Here is a 13,749-nt window from a genome sequence, read left to right as displayed (position 1 = left end):
AATGCCAATGATGAATGTTGATGAGTGAATGTGAATGTGAATGAGGGTGTGAGTGTGAGTGTCTAGATGAGTGTGTTTTTCGTGTGTGTGTGTTAGCTTAGAGAGGGGCTGGCAAAGGATTATTGCTGCTGGTATCGATAGACGATATTCGATAAGCTTCTACGGGATAACATTCTCTGAGTTAATATTAATTTTACATATTTTTTTAGCTTTTTGGTTTGGTTTTTTTTCGGTTGGATTTTCGGAAGCAAAGTTGGGCTGAAACTATGGATCGAACAGAATGCGTGGTGTGGTCCTCAGACTCTGCTTGTCTATCGACGCCAATCGATAATTATCGATCAGTTTGCCATTTCAACTTTGTTTCGATAAAAGATCATCTCACAATAAAAACAATTTGTACTTTCGAAAAGGGGGAGGGGCGCTTTTGCTTTTGCTTTGCTTCTGCTTTTTGCTTTCGCTGACTGCTTTCTCACTGGCTCTCTTCGCGTTCTCCGCTCTCGGCCTTCTTCGCTTTCTTCGTTTGATTCGCTAGGATTTGTTTAGGGTTATCTTTTTTTTGCATTTTGTTACATTTGTGTAGGATGCAGGAGTGCTGAGGTTCATGTTTTTTGTATCGTTCAATGTTACTTTGTAATTTCTCTCCGCTCGCTCTTCGCTTTGTATATTTGCTTTAGTTTTTTAACAAGGAAATCAAAGGATGCTCGCTTTTTGCTTAGTAAGAGATACACAATAAATATTCGTTTTACAATCGCTTTCCAGGCAAAACCCAAAATGGAGGAGTGCCAAACCAGGAGGGGGATCTATTCAGTTTCGATTCTTTTCGGTTTCGGGATGAGCCTACTCAAATCCCCGTCCTGCGGCACATTTGTCTATTTTAAGTAAGTATTTTATTTGATTTCTTTACACATGTAATTGCATTTTTTTTTGTGGTTTTTGTATTTTGTTTTTGTTCAGGTCCAAAATCAAATTTGACTAATTCAAGGAATTAAAGTTTCATTGCATCTAAATAAGGTAAAGTGTACTTTGTTTAATATTATTATCTTATTATTTGCATAAATTTCCTTTTCAATAATAGAAACGAAACAAAAAACTTAAACAAAATTCCACTATGGCTCCACTACTCCTTCTTCTTCTCGCTCTCTTTCTCCTCCTCATCTCACTTTCTCCATTTCTCCAGCTTTCTCCTGAGCCTCGAAGTGTGAAAGAGACGGAATACTAGTTTTAACTAAATAAACGGAATTTAACACAAAATCCTTGGCACGATGCATCCCTAAAGTGATCCTTCGCGAAGGAGGCGGGGGTGGTGGGCGTGTCCTTGGGCCGGGCGGGGCGTGGTCAACGCCTTTACCTGAGCAGCAGAAATTCTTCTATGTGAGTAGGCGCGACCACGCCCAGCCGCGGTTTCAGGGCTCCCGTCCCGCCCCCTTTTTAATGAAAAGGATCTGCGGGATGACCAGTGCCAGTGTGTTGGTGTGTGTATGTGTAAGTGTGTGTGTGTGTGTGGGTGAGTGAGTGTATGTTGGTGTGGGTATGAAGTACTTATAACGAAACATACAAGGATCAATCTCCAATAGATTATTAAATAGTACAATGAAAACTTCATATACAATATATGCCATATATAATAGATACTCGATATACATACGATACTCGCAGTGCGTAATGCGTAATAATGCAATAATAATAGCCAAGATCAATATACGTTAAAAGATATACATGTCTAAAGTCCCTACAATATGGTGCTCCTCTCGTTTTAGCGGATATTTTTCTTTGAGCTGGGTTTTCAATCATTTTTGGGAGTCGCGGGAGTGGCAGCTTTGATATTCTTTTTTTTTTTTGGCAGCGTTCTTGGTCTATACACAAGTGGGCATAAGTATTTAGACAAGAAAAATATTCATTATATTTGTTTGTAACTTATTGTTTACTTACAGGAAAATTGTTTAATAATTTTAGTAAATAGGTAGACTATCGTAGTTAAATTAGGTAATATAAACATAGGGATAACTTCATTGTTGATTTAAGAAAAATTACTTTTCTATAAATTATCGGTGGCATAAGTATTTAGACAAATCATTTAAATTTCATAAATTGAAAAGGGAAAAATGTGAACTAAAAAATTATAACAAATTAATAAAAAATACATCCCCCTTTAGCGTCTATTACTTTTTGGAGACGTTTTGGTACAGACTGTACCAAGCTGTGGATATAATCTATTGAAATATCCTTCCATAAGGCTTGAATCTCCAAAATCGTTTTTTCGCGACTTCTAGATAAGTTTGCACATCTTTTTTTCTTTATATATGACCAGAGGTTTTCTATTATGTTGAGGTCTGGACTTTGAGGTGGCCAATCCAATGTGTTTACGCCAACATCTCTCAGAAACTGCGTAATCCGTTTAGCCTTATGACAGGGGGCATTATCCTGCTGGAGTATGAAGGACTCCCCGATCAATTTATCACCAGAGGGGAATGCATGATTATTTAGGACATCCAAATATTTTGTTTGATTCATGGTTCCATCAACGGGAACTAAATCTCCCAATCCAGTGAAGGCTACGCATCCCCAAAACATAACAGACCCTCCTGAATGACTTATTCTCGGACATAGGGGTGCCACTTTTTCCGATATTGTTTCGGTAATCGAACATTAATTTTTTTTTTTGAGCAGTGAAACTCAAAAGAGCTTACATCGCTCCACAATACATTGTTCCAGAATGATGCAGGCTGACCAACATATTTTTTGGCAAAATCGAGGCGCTTTAACTTATTTCGTGGAGTTATAAGTGGTATAACTTTGCTAACATATGTTCCAAAATCGGCTTCCTTTAGACGTCTGCGAACCGTTCTTTCACTAATATCGATTTCGGCTCCTTCTTTTAGTTCTTTGATAACCGATCGGGGAGTTTGTAGAACATTCTGCTTAAACTTCCGTAAAATATAACCATCGTCCTTTTTAGTTGTTTTACGTGGTCGGCCACTACGGGCAACGTTTTTGGTTGTGTGTGTTTTTTTATATTTATTTATTTGGTAATACACAGTTGCCCGTGGAATTTTGTATAAATCAATGATATTTTTTACCGAAATACCAGAGTTATACTTAATTATTATTTCATTTTTTATAAATTCGCTCAGTTCCTTTGTTTTCACCATGTTTAACAAATTTATGAATGAAATACAAGTAGGTAGTAACACGTGATCAAGAAAAAATGTTCAATTGATCTAAAAAAAGTCAAAAATTTGATATTCTTCGAACAACAGATCAATGCGAACTAATTTAATGTGATGTCTAAGTACTTTTGCCATTGCCCACAACGTTGTCTGTCTAGCTTTCTTATCTGCAGAAGCATAATTGAAAAGGTAAACGGCAAAACATAACTCTCGCGTGTAACTGTAATTGCACTCTTTGATTTAATATCAATAGATTACTTTTTTTTTGACTGTACTATGAAAAGCATTGCTCGACAGTTGCAAGCTAATGGTGTCCAAATACTTATGCCCACTTGTGTATGGTAAATGAGTATTTTTATATGTGTATGCTCTATAATATTTAATCGGGGAAACATTAAAAGTTTGCATTAATTTACTTTAGTTTAGTTTACTTGATTTTTGGTTTAGTTTAGTTGAGATTGCATGCATTTTGATGTATGTATGGTATTTTCTTAGGTAATTATTTGTTATTTTGTTATTTTCTTTGCCTTTGTATAATAAATTGCTCTTGAATTTTACTATTAAAATTTCTTATAACTCGCCATTAAAAAAATGCTCGTTTCGTTTTGCTCTTTCGTTTTTTTGCTTTTGTTTTTTAGTTTTTGTGGAGTGTATAAGTGATTTTCATAATATTTTCGTTAGTTTGCTTTTGGTTTTTTCGTCATTTAACATTTATATGTATATTTGTAAGAATTAAACTAGAAAAATTCTAATCTGAGGTAATTATTCCTTTAATTTGTATTCGTGTGTGTGTGTGAATGTGTTAAGAGAGTGAGTATAATTGGTATTGGTACCCCATTATCCTTTTTCCAGGACAATGACGGTTAGTTGGGAAGCGTGCTTAGCCTAGAGCTTAGATTTCTATGCCTGGGGGTCCTTAGGGGACCCGAAGCGATCTACTTAGCGAGTGATTACTTTATTTTTTTGTTCGAGGCAGCCACAAAAATGTTTCTTGTCAATTTTGATTAACTTAGGGTAATCTCGTCTCGAATGCTGGATTGTGTGTAAATTTCGTCACAGTTATGAGTTATCGAAAAGTGCATGATTGTTTCGTTTCCTAGCAGATGTGATGCAGACTCAAGTGTTTTTGTTATTTTTTTTTAAATTTTCTTTTCTTTTCTTTTTGTTGCAATTTTGTGGAAGAACTAAACCTAAGCTTACCGAAGTATTCGTACAATATCCAAAATAGACGATCGAATTCGATTCCTATGCGAATTTTACAAATTTCAAGCCAAAAAATATACCACATATGATTTTTCTTAAAGTTCATTTGATTTCAGATCTCGTTCATCTTTAATGCGCTCACAGTTGTTGTTCCGAATCCGAATCTGAATCCGAATCCAAATCCGAATTTACGAATCTAAGTACACGTATGTATATATAATCCTTAATCTCTTTCGAACTTAAGTGCTAAGCCAATGCTCACAGATGTTGAGTTTCCTTCGCGATCTCATCTTCCCTATCGATTTCAAATTCAATTTTGCCAATTACCAATTAAATATCACATATCGGGGAGCTCTTTTCAATCGGAAATCAAGTGAATCCAAATGCAAATTCAAATCCAAATCGAATTGCAAATGCAAGTTGCAAATCCAAACAAAAGTGTGTTGCAAAATGATTGTTAAGATTGTTAATGATGCCAATTGTAGTGCTTATCAACTATTTTGTGGCTGTCCTGCTTCGTCCTTTCGTCCTTTCGCTTAGCCTAAATGATTCGTTTCGAATGATTCGATTGGAATGGTTTGATTTGACTTGGTGTTGTCTTCTTACGCGTGACTGTGTTACTATATCGACTATATCCCTAAGATAATGGAATGCGATGATACGACTGGGGTCCTGAGACTGTGGCAGTGTGTGTGTGAGAGTGTGTGTTTGTGGCGTTTGCCTCTGTGTGTGTGAGTGTGATGACTGACGTGACTGGCGATGAGATATGTCGTATATGACATGGAGATGGAGATGATGGTTACTACACCGTAATACGTATTAAATTTACACTGAAAGTCCTTCATCTCTGCTTCTAAATCCTTCTCTCTTTTTTACTCTTCTCTGTTCGTTTCCCACTTCAATCTTCAAATCTTCAATCATTTTTTTTTTGGTTCTGCATCTGAGGTATTGTCGGGTGCTAAAGAGCCACACACTCGGCTACAAACGTTTCAACAATGAGGTAGAAAGTTCTGTTTGCTTTTGTTGCTTCGTAGTTAGTCTCTGTGTTCGCTGGAAGTCCTTGAATTCTTGATTAGTTCGCATACCTGAATTGCCTGGATGTTCTATATAGTACTTATGCTTTATCGTTATTCATCTTGCCTTGCTTGGAGTTTGTTTCAGTCAGTCAGTCTTGGATCACATTTCAAATATCGACACACACGCGCACAGGATCAGTCCTTCGGTTTCGCCTTCTATATCATTTTCATCATCTTTATCTTTATCTTTATCTTAATCCATATCCCTATACACAATAAATATATGTATATGCATATGCCATATGCTATATGCTCATGAAGCTTAGGCTACGCTTTAGTGCTAGTCTAGGTAATAAATACATGATCCTACAGAGAACAAAACACAACATCGAGGATTATAAGTTAAAAACGAACGCGTGGGCACTGCTAAAACCTAAGTACAACACATAGACACGACTTGGACTGGTGACTTATAGCGAAATAAATGGCAACGATTGTTCGACAATTCATACTCCACATCAGCACGGGTGCGCCTCAAAAAAGATGTTTAATATATATAGATATAGTGTACAGGGTTGTGGGTAGTGTGTGTTGTGTGGTGTGCGATGTTTGTGTTTCCCTACATAATCTATTAGCTAAATCAAAAAGCCCAGAGGCGGCGAGTTGGGGCTCTTGCAGTTCTTCCGCAGATTGGCTGCCATTGGGGGCCTTCGCTCGTATTGCTTGCTCAACACTCCAGTTTTCGGTGGGTCACCGATGACACGATGTCACGATGACCCACGCCTAGTAATAGTGGATCTCTGGTTACCCAAAGATCTGATCAACCGACTGTTGGTCCACTTAACCAGCGGTTCGTCACACATCGGTTCAATATACTGCTCGCACACGCTGCTGCTTAAATGCTACGTAACCCTAAGGATAATTCCAATACAATATTCAAATACATACGGACACGAATTATAGTAAGTAAACCAAATTCGTTTCTAGCAAAACCTGTGCAAAATGCCAAAAATGCAACTAAAGTTTCCTCGGGGATCGTATTCCTGCCTATATGTTTCTTCTTGACCATCATATATGGCTACCATATATACGACTATAAAATACACTTAGATGCTAAACAAGTGCAGCCCAATTGGGATGTGAGGCAGACGACCTCAAGCGAACTTAGATTGGTATGACTTCAAAGAAACTGGGGGGGATTTGGGGTTAGGAGGTATTACGATAGGTATTAGGAATTACGAAGAATTGATTTAAGGTTTGTACTTTGGCATGAAATCTTCAACTTAACGAGAACAAACGTGAACAAAAATTCGACTACAACATTGACCATCATTCATCTCAGCTCAGCTTTCTGCGCTTTCAACTCAAAATTCAACTAAGACATTGATTTAGTGCATCAGGGGACGCAGGTAACTCAGTAAGCAAGTTAGCTAAAGAACAACGCAAAGGTAGGGTATATAAATCCAAACACGGGAAACTGGACTGGAGTGGGGTCGCTCTCTAAATCAAACGTTGCATACTTCCCGTTCTAAGCTAACATATGTATGTGTTTAAAAGCTGCGATTAACATGTTCCTACGTCGAGTAAGTAAACTATGTACTGTGTGGTTCAATTAAGACTCTATCGATGTGACTAAACTGAGGTAGCTGCTAAACTAAGTCGCGATCGGAGGAAACTGGATCGGGAACCCAGGTCGTTGATGCTGCTAAGCAATACATTTCGGTAAAGGTTACTGCTCTTTCCTTCTTCTAGTCGGCAGTTTTGTCGTCCGGCACTTAGTTATATCCATTAATGGATAAATGGATTTATCAATGCAGTTGCAACCGAAAATAATGGGTAGCGAAAACAAATGAATGGTGGGAGAAATAAAACCAAATGGAAATTATTAAAAATATTTCATTTAATCATTTGAAAATTCAACAAAAATTCAATATTAATCGTAGTAATAATAATAGCAGAAAGTAATGTAATTTTATTCCTTTTTTTTCGTTTCGTTTATTCAAATACAATTAAATTTATTTAGTTTCCATACGGAGTACGAATAATAATAATAAAAATCAACTAAAATATTCAACTAAATTACATTAAAAGTAGACATTCAAGTTGAATTGCCAAAATGTGTAGGAGAGGAGGAGCGTAGGGGTGTGGGGAGGGGGAGGGGGGCATTAAACACTGGGCGAGGGGTTGATTCCTTGAGGGGGATAAGGGGATAAGGACTTGTGTATAACATAAAAAGGTACAAAGTATACATATATTACACATTACGAATTAGGCATAAACAAAAGTGTGCTAGGTGTGTATATTTAATTAAACAAAAATTACATTCGGGTGGCTAAAAAAATCAATCTATAAATTTGCTGGATGGGGGGCGGGGGATTACAAAGTGGGGGGAGGGGGGCTGTTGTTCCGGAAATATCTGCTGCGCTATATTGCCTTGACCTTGGGAGGAAATCGGAGGAGGACTGCGGTTGAAAGTGCCTAAACTTCACCAATTTGTACATTTCGTCATCAGATGATCTGAGAAAGCTCGGAGGGAGCCATCAAAAATTGGTTTTTAAGAATTTCGGTTAAAGTTTAAACATTTTGCTGCTGCTTCTACACGGTTTTTGGCATGTTCCAGTAACTAAAGATTACAAAAAATTGGGAAAAATGGGGAAGGCGCGCAAATATTTCATTTGTGTAACATAAAATGTGATAGTGCTGGTTTTTTCTTCTTTTGAGTACAAATTATGAACTAAACAACTGCTTTTAATTGTTTATGAATTGATTACTTGATTTAAACGTACATATATTTTGTTTTACTTTGCCTTGATTTCTCATAGTTTATAATGCATTAAGAAAACATTGTTTTTTTGTTATTTGTTATTTGTTATTGATTTTTGCTAAGGAGGTAATATAAATTACATTTTAATGTGTTTTACTCTCTCGCGCAATCGCCTTCCTTCGCTTCCTGGGCCTCATTACTTCAAGACTCAAGACTTCTACTAAATATGCGTTATTCATTCGCCGTCTAGTGGTTGCGATTAATTAGAGTTAGTTGTGATCGGAAGTCTGACTATTACTGTTTTGGGGCTCTCTCTATCTCTCTCTCTATATACGCGGTCCATCGTTCGATTCTATCCTTTCTTGGTGGCTGAGGTGGGCATAAGTTTGTGGTTTCATCTCTCGACATTTAACTAAAACAAACACTGAATCAAACTAAAACACGGGCTGACTTACGTAGTAGTTGGTGGTGCGGGTGCCACTGCCTTTGTGAGCAAGGCAGCTTTGCTTGCGTAGAACTTATACCAATATAATTTGTAGTGTAGTGTAGTTTAGCGTAGGGCTCTAGGGGTTACTCCAATTAAATATCTATATAACTATATGCTCTATAGCTGTGTATCTGTGTGTCATGTTCTTGTGTGTGTGTGTGTGTTGGGGCTTGCCTATAAATAAGTTCACTTCCTCTCCTTCCTCCTGCGCGTACATGTATGCTAGATTAAAACCTTAGATTTAGACGAAAATTATATATAACTGTGCCAAACTTATATATAATCCTCTCAAGTAAATGCCAAAATGTGTAGTTTCTATCAATTTAGGTTAGTTAGGTGTAGGGTTTATACGGTATACGGTATAGGGTATAAGGTATAGGGTATGTACTTATAAACTTAACGGTAGCTCTATATAAGTAGGAATAACGAAGACGTTATCGTTATCGTGGGTTTTGTATACAAAAAAAATTTACTATCACTCAGTTTGTCCCTTCATGCGTTCTGAAAAAAATGTCGTACGTTTAATTAACGTGTATTATTTGGTATGTAAAATGGCGGCAATGCTAAATGCCCAAAAGGAGGCGTTCGATTTGTGATTACTGGAGTAACTGCAGCACATGCAACCTAAGATCCCACTCCCGCTACCCAGGGTTTTGTATTTCAAGCAGTTCCCTCACCAAAAGTCACCAAATGGGGATAAAAGGGGCTGTGGGTGGGTGTCGAAGGATGGGTATTTCACAGATATTCGAGGAGGTTTTTGAATTCTTTTTTCAAAAAGTTACAGGCAATGCCAGATGGGAAACACAGAAAGAAATATCACACTGCTGAGAAATATACGAAATAATGTGAAACCAAAGAGATAACCGCTTAGTCTAGGAGCATTCACAAGTGCTTTCGGGTTGGGGGTTTTAAATTTTTCTCAAAAATCGCAATCCTTTCGAAGGACAACTCACAGGGATACAAATACATTTTCAATGTTCACAGGGGCTGAGCAAATGGGGGATGTCACAGTTTGGCTGTCTTAATGGAGGCAATTTTGGTTGGGGGTCGTGGTTTAGACATTTTCTGAAAATGTTTGTTCTCAACTGGGTGTCACACGTGTTTTCGTTGGTGGGCCTGGCCTAGTCACAATTTTGTGTGGGTTTAGAATTTTTCATAAAAATGTTGTCCTTTCGAACGCTCACAGTGAAGGTTATTTAAAAGTGCCGAGCCTGCGCAACTACATCTTTCCGAAATGGAATGCTGTTTGGGAAGGACTCGGCACTCTGCTCACAGATGATTTGACGAAACTTACGGGATCTACAATTTAGGGTTCGTTGCGAACTCGAGGGATTCAGGGGATGGGGTAACACAGCTGCTGCTGATCGATTTTGAGTTTAGGCTGCCTAAACATTTACTCACAGTGGGGCCACATATCAAGGGGGTTTTACTTTTAATTTCATTAAAAACTCACGACATTTTAAAAGGGGAAAGTAAGAGAACCGAAGCTGGATAATCTAACACAGTTTCTGCTGATCTTGTTTAAGGTTTAGCTTGCCTAAACTTTTCCTCACAGACCGGGGTAATATCAAGGTGTTTTAATTTCAATTTCATCAAAACTTTCACAGATGGTGAATATCAAAAGGTTTTTACTTTCAATTACATGCAAGTTTTCACAGAATATTTCACATTTAGGTTGCCTAAATACCATTCACAGTTGATGGGGGTTAAAGAAAAACTGAAGATTTGAATTGCCTTGCATAATTTTTCACAGATGGGGACATATCAATTGGTTTTTAATTTTCAATTTCATCAAAAATTTCACAGACGGGAAAGGTTTAGAAAAGGTTTAGTCTGCCTAAGCAGTTTCACAGAAGGGAAATTTTTATTTTAATTCGATTAAATACTCACAAGTTCGAGTGGGAGGTGGAGGGCGAGAGGACTGTGGGATTGGGAAGGGCTTTTACCCCAGGGTTTTGGTGACTTTTCTAAGCACGGAATAAACACAAAACAGGAAACATTGAACCGCTCTATAAATTGTTGGATGTTTGCTTGCATACCATATTTAAAATTTAGAAAAAATCGACCTTACAACCTACTAAACCTATCGATAGTGAGTGCCTGCATGTGGTTTGCTCGCACTCAACCTTTAGAGATCCATCACATACGGCTGCTCTGCTATTTTAGACAAAGAGAAGAACCCTACACATATACAAGAAGATCGCTATAACCTAACACTTAGACTTACTAATTAATGATCACGCTGCGCCGAAAGTATTTTTATTATATTTTCATTTCATCGAGGACTTAACTAAGAGTTTGGGGGCGTGGGTGCGGGTCGCCTGCTTGAAATACTCCTGAAAGGGGTTGCTGGTGCGGGGGGTGGTGGTGGTGCTGGTGTTGGTAGTGATGACCTTGTTGCATGTGCCGCCTGGTTGCTATGGGTGTGTGGGTGTGTGTGTGTGAGTGAGTGAGTGAGTGAGTGGGTGGGTGGGTGAATGGGTGGTTTGCTGGGGAGCTGAATTACTCTGAGGACCTAACTGAACTCTTCGGAACTGGAGCGAGAAACTTAATCGGTTCTAGAGGTTCTCCTTTCGCTTACTAAAACTAGGAATAATTACCAATCGCTTAGGTAAAGATGTGCAACTTATCGATTATGTTGTTTTTAAATTTAGGTTTTTTGTAATTTTACGTTTCATAAATTGTAGCAAATGTTTCATGTTCTCCCCTTCTCACGTTCTGTTATACTCTACTACTCTACTCCTTCTCCTTCTCCCTTTTATGTTTATAATTTTTTGTGTTATTGAGCAGCACAGCAATTATCATGATTTGTTTAAACAATTTAATGCCCTGCCTTCAATTTTTGCTAAATAAAACTTTTCCCTCAATCGTGATGTAAATGTTTCTTTTTTTTTGTCCCTTCATCTCGTTTACTCGTTTTCCCTTTTTTTTTTGTTTTACGTTTCGGTTTGTTTTTTTTTTGGTAAAATGTATAAAAAATTTGCTTTATAAAATAAAACTAAAAATTGCTTGTTTTCGTTTAGGTAGGTGTGTAAACAAAGAACTAAAAAACTCAACAAAAATAACAAGAAAATTGTTTTTAGTTTGCTTTGTTTTCTCTCGGTTTTAGATGTGTTGTGTTTAGATGTATAAAAAATCAAATGATTTTAAAAACTAAAACATTCGCTCCTGGAGTGGCTCCTATATATAGCCTCTCCTCCTCTTCCTGCTTACTCCTTTTTCCTCAACTTTTGTTTTTCAATTTATCTAGAGTAACAAATGCTGCAGGCTGTTGTGGCTCCTAATCCTTCGTATTAGTTCATGTTGAGATAGTCGTTGAAGAGCTGCATGCAGGCAGCTGCGCCGCCAGTGGGCTCCTCGTTGTAGAGCTGACTGGCGTACTCCGGAAACCGCCAGATATTGGCTGCCTCCAGGAGCTCCCCGGCCGACGAGGAGGAATTCGAGCTGACGTCGGAGGCATCGGCCTTGGCCTGCTGGCTGCTGTTGTCCTGACTGATGCTCAGGTTGCACAGGAGATCGGTGAAGATGTCGTGGCTGCTGGCCGGCGTCCTTTGGCCAGCGGATCCTGGCAGCTCCCAGATGTTGGGCTTGCCATAATGCGAGGCGCTCCATCCGTTCGAGGAGGAACTGGAACTGGTCAGCGAGGCTGTGGGCGAGGCTGCATGTGGCAGTTGCTGTGGCACCTGCTGCTGTTGCTGCTGTTGCTGCTGCTGCTGGCGCTGCAACTCCTTGAATCCTGAATCCCTGAGTGTTGCAGCATTTTGTGGCGAGCTTTGGGCCGCCCACAACATCATCTTGGAGCCATCGTTGCCAATGCTGCTGGCCGTCGGACTCAACGAGGGCTGCGATCCACTGCCCGAGGAGCAGCCACTGCTGCTGCTGGAGCAGCCCCACAATGCCGAGATGGCATCGCTTTGGCCCCAAGTGGGCTGCATTTTGTTGCCTGTATTGCTGGCTGAATTATGGCTAATGATTAAGTTACTAATACTGCTGCTGCTGCTGTTGTTGTTGTTGTTTGTTGTGTTTGTGTTGGTCAATAGAAGGCCCTCGAGTCCTTTCTGTGTTGCATGTTGCTGCTGTGGCTGCAGGTTGTGTTGCTGCTGGCGCTGTTGCTGCTGCTGTTGCTGCTGCTGCTGGTACTTGCTCATCACATCTGTCATGGCCATCATGTTCATGGTTTTATGCGACTGCTGAGTGAAGTTGCTCCTCTGAAATGAGCTGACCGCAGGCTGATGTTGCTGCTGCTGCTGCTGCTGTTGCTGTTGTGACTGTTGCTGTTGTGTTTGTTGCTGCTGCTGCTGCTGTTGTTGTGGCTGCTGCTGCTGTGGTTGCTGCTGCTGCTGCCGCACCTGCTGCTGATGCTGCTGGGCATGCGGATGGGCTCCAATCAAGTCCGGGTTAATTTGCTGCTGCAGCGGTGCCGAATAATCGATGGCGGCATTGTAGAGCGGCTGCTTTGGTGGCTGCTTGCTGGCGATGGCGATGGAGATGCCGATGGTGTTGCTGCTGCAGCCGTTGGAGGCCGTTGGAGCGCCCTGGGCGTTTGGCACCTGAGTGGCGGTGGCACCTGTTCCCACGGGCGACTCCAACGGGGCCTCATGTTATGCGAGCGTCGGCAGCCGCGTCGCCGGGCTCTTGGCGTAGCAGAAGCTCAGCGGCTTCACGAAGTGCGTGTCCTGCGTGTTGCAGTACGGACAGGTCACTCCGTGCGAGTAGTCACTGTAGAAGCTCAGACGCTGCTGCGGATGCATCAGCATCTTGAAGCAGTTATTGCACTGCAACGGGAGGAGGGGGAGACGGAAATGTGGGAAATTATAACGATTGCCATGCACATATTAATCATGTCTAAATAAAGTTTATTTAATCGAAGGGCTGCCCATAAAAGGTTTTATATATCCTTTAAGGCTGTCTTAAAGCCTCTTGATTGACCTAATATAAACATTATGGGGCCATAAACTCACCTTGAACCGCTCGGCGCAACAGGGCATGGCCGCAAAGATGTCGTAGGCGTACATGGTGCCCAGGACCAGGCTGGACCCATCCCACGGCTCCTTGCAGAATCTGCAAACGAGACAACAACAAAAAAGGCACAAATGTAATGTATTAATTTAT

The 13,749-nt window shown here is 39.8% G+C and overlaps 1 protein-coding gene across 2 annotated transcripts in view; it reads right to left on the bottom strand.

The window, feature by feature from the left end:
- Window positions 1-7,388: 7,388 nt before the first annotated feature.
- Window positions 7,389-13,749, bottom strand: part of LOC122622276 (headcase protein) — an 83,623-nt gene continuing 77,262 nt past the window's right edge. For both annotated transcript variants that reach the window (XM_043800603.1, XM_043800604.1), the window contains 2 exons: window positions 13,599-13,698; window positions 7,389-13,412 (listed from right to left, as the gene is read on the bottom strand). In XM_043800603.1, coding sequence (XP_043656538.1) covers window positions 13,239-13,412; window positions 13,599-13,698 — 274 coding nt within the window. In that variant the 3' untranslated portion in view covers window positions 7,389-13,238. The remainder of the gene's footprint in view (window positions 13,413-13,598; window positions 13,699-13,749) is intronic.

Source organism: Drosophila teissieri, chromosome 3R, assembly GCF_016746235.2.
Source record: "Drosophila teissieri strain GT53w chromosome 3R, Prin_Dtei_1.1, whole genome shotgun sequence".
Classification (NCBI taxonomy): Eukaryota; Metazoa; Arthropoda; class Insecta; order Diptera; family Drosophilidae; genus Drosophila; species Drosophila teissieri.
The sequence above is the reverse complement of the archived record's forward strand: the minus strand, read 5'-3'. Positions and strand labels throughout refer to the sequence as shown.